The 8,452-nt window shown below is 36.0% G+C and overlaps 1 protein-coding gene across 1 annotated transcript; it reads left to right on the forward strand.

Moving 5' to 3' along the window:
- Positions 1–3,955: 3,955 nt before the first annotated feature.
- Positions 3,956–6,326, forward strand: LOC132041460 (uncharacterized). The gene is given in 3 exon segments (XM_059432173.1): positions 3,956–4,216; positions 5,344–5,685; positions 5,687–6,326. Coding segments are annotated over 3 exon segments (795 nt in total). The 5' UTR covers positions 3,956–4,066; the 3' UTR covers positions 5,990–6,326.
- Positions 6,327–8,452: the final 2,126 nt, after the last annotated feature.

Consider the following 8,452-nt stretch of genomic DNA (forward strand, 5'->3'; position numbering starts at 1 on the left):
AAAAAAATTAATTTTGAATTAAATGAATTTAAAATAAAATTTTTAAAATTTTTTCCATCAATTAAAATTTGCATCCCCCTTTGCACGACGTTATTCAAAGCCCGACTCATGTTGGCGTCCCCGATGTTGGATATAAATCAAATAGTAATGTAAGGAAATAAAGAAATTCTCTTTCCTCTCTTTATTCTTGTGGGTCCGTTTTCCTTTATTCATTATTTTTTTTATGTGAAAGACACTTTGTCCCTCACTCGCTTTTAAATAACTTTCTTCCTCTTTAAGGAAAGGAGTCAAAAATATCCCTCTACTTTTGAAAAAAAGGGCTAAAAATATCCTTTCGAACTTATTTTGTGATCAAAAATACCCTCTCATCCTTAAAGCTTTAAATATACCCCCGTATAAGGGTGAACATGGGCCGGGCCCCGAACCCGCCCGAGAACCCGCCCACCACCGGCCCGCCCAAACCCACTAAAAAGTATAAGGGGCCGGGCTAGGTGGGCTTTATTAGGGGCCGGGCCGGGACGGCGATGCCCCCACCAAGAGTCTCGCTGATGGCCCACGGTGGGCACGCCCACCCCGCCCACTTCAAATTTAAAAAAAAAAAAAAAGAAAAAAAAAGATAAGTACTACATTTATTACTAATAATAAATATTTTAAAAACATTATATCCAATAAATTAAGAGTCTCTTTTTACTTGAAAGCACTTTAGTTTTCTTTAAAATTGTATTTTAAAGCTAGACAATCTTGTTTTCTCAACAAATATACCTTTGATACATTTCAAGCATATAGTATGTATTAGATTTGTAGTACTTATCTCAACAAATATACCTTTGATAAATCATTCGCCCACTTCATGCCTTTTCACAAGTGTCTACGCAACACACCGTACTCCCCCCCTCCACCCCCACCCCCTAATAGGATAATACCCGACGCTCCCGTACTTGTGGAGATATATGTCACCATAATGTTGACATTTAACATGTTCCTCATTTACTCGCTCAAAAATGCATCCACACCGCACTCGAGGTTGATCTTCGAACTCTCGAGGAGAAGGTGGAGGTGAAGCAATGTACACTAGTTGAATGACAAATTTAGATAAAGAGAGAATTGTGGAAAAAATTGTGTGAAATGAAGAAGAATGAGGGGTATTTATAGTTTCAAAATATGACCAAAGTGAAGTTATTCATAAATTTAGGGTTCAAATAAAATTAGCAACGTCTAATTTTTTAAATTTACAACGCTAGCTTTTTGAATTTGACGACGACTAAACATTTTTTAATTTAGCGATTTTATCATTAGATGTAAATGTTAATTTATTATTATTAGTAAATGTAAATGTCTATTTTTGTATTAGAAGTTAGAACTTAAAAAAAAAAAAAAAAGCCCGGCCCACTAACTATAACCCGACCCGGCCCAGTTAGCCCGAGGTGTAGCCCCTATCCGAGGTGGGCTGGGCCGGACACCCTTTTCCCTCTCCAAGCCCGGCCCTCAGCCCCCGGCCCTAACTTATGGCCCGCCCGCCCCTTGTGGCCCACCTTAAAATGGCCCGCCCGGCCCAACCCGCCCACTTGACACTTTCTTACCTCGTATTGACGGAAATTATCCCCAAAATAACTTAAATCATTTTAAACTCGCTCCATCATTTAAATTTGATCCAACTAAACAATAACCCATACGATCCTCTTATTCCCCCAATTCCCTCAAACTTCATACCTACGAATTTGGGGGAATAAGTGGGATCTTACGGGTTATTATTTAGTTGGGTTGATTTAAATGATGAAGCGGGTTTAAAAAATAATTTCGGTTATTTTGAGGGATAATTTTCTGGCCAAGACAGGTATATTTGAAAACTTTAAGGATGGGAGGGTATTTTTGACCCAAAATAAGTTCGGATGATATTTTTTAGCCTTTTTTCCAAAGTAGAGGGGTATTTTTGACCCTTTTCCCTTATATTAAACTAGTCTCTACGAATGTGCCTCGCACGTCCGTCATAACAAATGTTAGGTAATCGAATGTTATTAACATATAATTTATAATTTATTTCTTGAGGTACAAAAGTATTATGTGATCATATCCACTCAATACTTCCCATTAAAATATTATTTTTGGAATATATCCTTTGTGTTTTTTCCTATATGGAAAAATATGTTATAAACATGTTATGACTAAAATAATTCAACATTAGGAATTTACCTAGTGGTCATATATTATTTTTATTTTCATATATACTGAAAATTGTTATTAAGAAAAGTTAAAATAATATAGTTTAAGTATATTTTGATAAAATTATACGTGCTCGCATATAATTCACGCAAATTATTGGGACAAGAAGTTTCAGTCATCATAGGTGAGAACTCGTAGTTTTTTTATCCCACTTTGTCAAGTAATACACAAAAATATAAATGCTCGTACTACTAATCTCATTTAATAGATAATCTTAGTTAGGTATTAAGAGCGCAATTTATTTTTATGTTTATTTCTTATATGTCACTGAACAATTTCATAAAAGAATGGATACCTCAAAATATTTTGTCATTAGATTTTCAACAACCAACTATAGAAACAACAACTCTATCAAACGTGTTGTCATTTGTTAATATCCTATGGAGTCATACAGTAGACATGTTTCACACAAATCATCTAATATTGCAACTTTGGTAGTTCTTCCTTGTATATTGTGTAGTAAAAAACTAGTAAAAGGGAATGGCCTCGCGCACATGAGAATTGGATTTGCAAGTCAAAATACATAGATTCCCTAGTCCTCCCCCCCCCCCTCCCAACAAGAGATAAACGTGAGGCCTAATTCAAATTTGGGACATTATTCGGGATTATCCAGTATCAATATTGTATTATTTTACTAACACCCCACACCAATCCTTCAGATTTGATTCATTTTATGACGTAGATTTGCCTCTTCTCTTGGGAAAAACAATCTAGAGGTTATTGTCATTATTTTGCTTTGCTTTTAACTTTAATATGCATACTAACAATGTTGAAAAAACTAACAAAGTCTTACGATTTTCTTAATTTAAAGTCCATCTTGATGAAGTACATAAAAGAAGTGGTGTGAAAAAAAATCCTCACGAAATTATCGGTGAATCTTCATTTCTTTTTATGATCACTTGTTTAATAAAAATGAAATAAGTGGAAAAAAAAGCCCACTAAAAGTTGCATTTTTGGGTTATTATGACCCTTCGATTATCAAGGTGATAGTGTTGTAACTTTTAAGTGACAAAACAAAGTAATATGACTTTAGTACAAAAATTCTATAATTCTGTGATCATTTACAAAATTTAGCCCATACATTATCCAGTATGCTCTTTCCCAACATTAATAAAAATAGTACTTCATGCATGACGTACACAAATAATTCCTTCAATCCACAGCCAACGAAGCTTCCTACTTTTCTTTATGGGAATTTTACATCGTATACCAATTATGGCAAAATATTTACCCGTTTTAGCCCATCTTTTTTTAATTACCTGTCATAGCCATTTTTTTCCTCTTCAGTTTTTTACTAGTCTTATACATTCAAGATACACTTTTATGGGTTTATACATTGTCTACGTAGATGATAAAGTATATATTGTATAATATCGTATACTAATCTTATACATTATTATAAACTTTTATACAAGCGCGTATACATTATCTACGTAGTGTATAAAGTTGTATGTTATCGTATAAAGGTGAATATTCAAATCGGCCGCGAAACGTTAGCTGTAGGTTTGTAATTTAAAATATGGGCATGAATACGTAATTTTGACCCATAAATTGATTATAAGTGAAATCTTCCCCTTTCTTTATTCTAATATTCTACATACCTTGAGTCCCAAGATATTGACTCATTTGTCTTCTTTTGTCACATGATGTTTTAACAAATACATTGAATATGGTCAAATTCCATTTTATCCACTAATCAAATGCAAAGAGCAATACGCAACCCCGAAAATTACAATTTTTCTTCTTCTTTCACAAGAGCATCTATAAAAGGGAACAACCATTTCAAATCTTCATTTTATCAGAGAGTGAAAGAGTAAAAAAAGAAAAAAGAGAAGACTAAAAAAGAATGGCAGAATTGTTCATTAAGCAAGCACAACAATATTCAGAGGGCAGGCCAAGTTACCCAGAAGAATTGTTCGATTTCATTGCTTCAAAGACACCTTGTCATGACCTTGTTTGGGATGTTGGCACTGGTAGTGGCCAGGCTGCTAAATCTGTAAGTCTCTGTTTATTCTCTCCTATAAATCTGCTAATTCCTCTATGTACAGTGGTGTAGCGTTGTCGTAAATTTCGTTAAGAATATTGTTCAAGATTTAATATATATGCACGAAAACTAATATTAGACCTATATATATATGTACAATGGCGGAGCCACCCTCATCCAAGTCGTTGAAAAATTACATTGTGTAGATAGGTAAAAATATAATTTTTTGTGTGTATATATGCTACATGTTCAATAGCCTTGACTTCTTCGTGTTTACTTCTTTAATTATATTTTGATTCTCCCTTGATAAAAATTGGGTTCTGCTACTAATTAATATACACAATATAATTTTTTGGCAAAGGTTATTTCAACTGACCACCTTCCATGGTTGTAGCTTCGCTTCACTACAAAAAATAGACTTCTGTGTAGAACATTAGAACCATATGATATAATATATCGTAGCATAGGGACAAAATATCCCCACTCGTCGACCACACCTGGGGATGTTTGTTGTTGTATAAGACAGAGTAGAGACCTCTGTTTCTTAGAGAATAGCACAATGTTTGTTCTCTTTCTCCAATTAGTCTAGGTGGGAAAATAAGAAATCTTGCATTTTTAATTTTGACTTCTCACTGAGACAGGATTATTAGAGTTGCTAGACTAGTTAGGTAAAAATGAGTTCTTTTCTGTGATGTAGCACCTAATCTTTAGTAGCCATTTTACATGTACACACACTCACAGAGTTACAGGGTCATAATACTCATTTGCTTGTCTAATTTTTATGTTCTGTTGGGAAATGATTAAACCTTGTAACATATACTTTTTTCTATTCCATTTTATACGACCCCATTTCCTTATTAGTCCATTCTAAAAAGAAGGTCACTTTTCTATATTTGAATATATTTAAGTTTCTCTATTTACGCATCTTTCATGGCATCATAGCCACATAAATGTCGTGATAAGCTTAAAACCAGAAGATCCAAAAGTATTTCTTTTTTTTTCAAACTCCGTGACAAGTCAAACTCCGCCACATAAATTGGAACAGAGGGAGTATTTAAGAAAGAGCTAAAAAAACACGCATCATTTTTTGAACCAAACTATTTCTTGTGCTAAATGTTACTAAGTTATTGTTTCCTCAGTTGGCTAAGACCTACAAGAACGTAATAGCCACAGACACAAGTCCAAAGCAGCTGGAATTTGCGGCAAAGGTTCCAAATGTTCGATATATATGTACCTCTCCTAACATGTCAATGTCCGAAATCGAAACCAAAATAGGAGCAGAGTCAAGTGTAGATTTGGTCACAATTGCTCAAGCAATGCATTGGTTCGATCTCCCAACTTTTTATCAACAAGCAAACTGGTTACTCAAGAAACCAAATGGAGTACTAGCAGCATGGTGCTACACTGTGCCAGAAGTTAACAGCTCAGTTGATGCAATTTTTGAGAAATTTTACACAGTTGATGCTGAACCTTATTGGGAATCTCCAAGAAAAATTGGTGGATGAAAAGTACAAAACTATTGATTTCCCATTTGAGCCTGTAGATGGCTGTGATCATAATGGACCATTTGAGTTCAAGATTGAGAAAATGATGGACTTGGATTCTTATTTCATATACTTGAGGTCATGGTCAGCTTATCAAACTGCAAGAGAAAAGGGTGTTGAGCTGATAACTGATGATGTTGTTGACAAATTCACAAGTGCTTGGAATGAAGACGGGAAAAGCCAGAAAACTGTGACTTACCCAATTTACTTGAGGATTGGAAAAGTTGGAAATTTATATTGAAGTTGTTGCCATAAGCACACAAGAGACATGAAATAAATGAATCTAGCATTGTTTTTTAGCTATAGTTCTTCTTCTTTAGATGAAGAATTAATAGCATAGTTGTAACAAACATGTTGTGGAGTATCTGCTAAATCAATCACACCTTACTCCTAAAGTAGAACCTTTGCAAGAGATGCAGGCTTTGCGCCAGTGTATACTTTTCTAAATATCTGCTTAAACGGCGATATGGGATGGAGTCGAAAAGCCTCTTTTATGCAAACTTTCAAATGATTTAGCCTTGGCAAGTCTGATTCTTGAACCAATCTATTGTTTCGAATGACAGTGTTGAGTTCTTCTATGGCCCTTTGCATTAACTTTAGTTGGTTCAACATTTCCCCAGGTGTCCATTCAACTGCATTTGAAGTACCATCCAACAAGAGGTTCTCAACATTAATATTTTGTACCAATCATGCATGTCAGCACTATCTGACAATGTGAACATTAACTAATAAACCAATCATGCATGTCAGCACTATTTAACAAGGTGAACATTAGTTTTTTTTAGTACTTATCCATAGGGCAGGTTGAAGTGAATGGATGTGTTCAATTTGCCTTGAAATTTGGATAGTAATATTTTAACGCTGACGATTCTAAAATAAATATGTCTCAGTTTCAGCTTTTTAATTAAATGATGAGGCGCTTATACAATTCTAACAACTTGCGCTTTAATCTATTCAATATTCATCAAAGGATTCACATTGGTATCATTGAGCATGATAAGAACATCAAGGATGTCTTCTTCCACAGCTTTGTTATGGTTTACGTAATACTCCTTGCTGGCAGTAGCACATGTAACTTTTGATGATTGACAAAGTGAATGAACAAGGTGAATGAATTAAGTTTGTCAACATGTTCTATCCAAGAGACAGTTGCAAGATAAAGTGACTGAACCAGGCACAGAGCATGATAAGGACGAGTGAATCAGGTCGATGGACATGTTCTATCTCAGACACTGAGACGAGTCAGAGTTGAATGAACCAGGTTCTTGAACCAAGTCCAAGAACATGTTCCGGCTGTTGCTCTCATCGCGAGTAGGATTTGTGATTTATGGTAAGGACTCGGCGGACAAGTTGTAGGATTTCTTGGCATAATTATCAAGGTACTTCAGACTTCTAAAAGGACATTGAAGCTGCGTGAAAGCAAGAATTCTAAATCAGCTCAAACCCTAACTCTCATAATGAGCCTCCTCATGTAGGGTTTGAGTTCAGCCGACTTGATGCAAACCTAAAGCTATATATATCCAAGTCCTGCCATGAAAAGCTTCACGCACTCATAAAGAGAGAAAATCATAATATCGAGCAAACACAGTCAATGCAATAATTGATAGTTTTGATTACTGAAGTGCGACCTGATACAAAGAAAAAGATTGAAGAACCTGTTTAATAGAGTTTATGTTTTTACAGTTCTTGAGTCTAGATTCGTGTATTAGGATTGTTTATCGAGTTGTACATTTATCAGCTTTCTTAAAAGAAATAGTCATAGGTATAAACGATTGTCAAATTCAGCTTCAAGTTGAGGGCAGCTTGAAGTGGGCTCATTAGTCTAGGGAAATTAGTGAGATAGGAATTAGAGTTCAGTTCCTAGGTTACAGAGTTTGTAACTTGAATTTGTAATTGCTCACAGTTGTAGTGGAGTTTGGAAAAATCCTACAGAGGTGTAGGCCGTGGTTTTTTCACCCTTTGTGAGCTGGTTGGTTTCCACGTAAAAATAACTATGTCCTTACTTTCCTATTCTTTATTATTCCGCATACGCTAGCGTAAACAGGTAGAATAACGTGTTCTATCCTATAGGTGAAAATCAGGCATCACTTAGGATAGATACTAGGTCATGCAAAATATCAATTGGTATTAGAGCGGGTTCTCTTTGAAAGTCTAACACCTTAAGAGAAGATCATGACGAATACGACACCAGAAATTGGATATAAGCAAAGGGGAATCAATCTATAGGCCACCATTGCTCAAAGGTGAGCACTATTTCCTATGGAAGAATTGTATGAGACTTACTTAATGGGTGTGGATTATGATATCTGGAGGATCACAACTAGAGGACCACTGATTCCCACACACCCACCTGAGTCAAACCCTCAAGGTGTTCAGCACACGAACTAAAGCATCGAACAACACTGGGGTAGCAATAGTATCAGGCTGAGCTAGTGCTAGTCCCAACTCCTCCTCATGATGACCCGCCAGTGGCTCGGTAGAGATGGATCTAGCACTGGCCTGACCAGCCATGGGTGCCTTGCCCTTAGCCGGTGCTACCCCTCTGCCTCTGCAGCGTCCATAACCTCTAGCCTGGCCCTTACCGCTTGTCGTGGCCCCAGGGACTAGCACTGGTACCTTATCAACTGCTACTCTAGCATGAGTCCTCACCATCTGTGAGAGAATAGAAGGAGAATCAGATACCAATTTGAACCAACTAGATACC

Source organism: Lycium ferocissimum, unplaced genomic scaffold, assembly GCF_029784015.1.
Source record: "Lycium ferocissimum isolate CSIRO_LF1 unplaced genomic scaffold, AGI_CSIRO_Lferr_CH_V1 ctg10254, whole genome shotgun sequence".
NCBI classification, from domain to species: Eukaryota; Viridiplantae; Streptophyta; class Magnoliopsida; order Solanales; family Solanaceae; genus Lycium; species Lycium ferocissimum.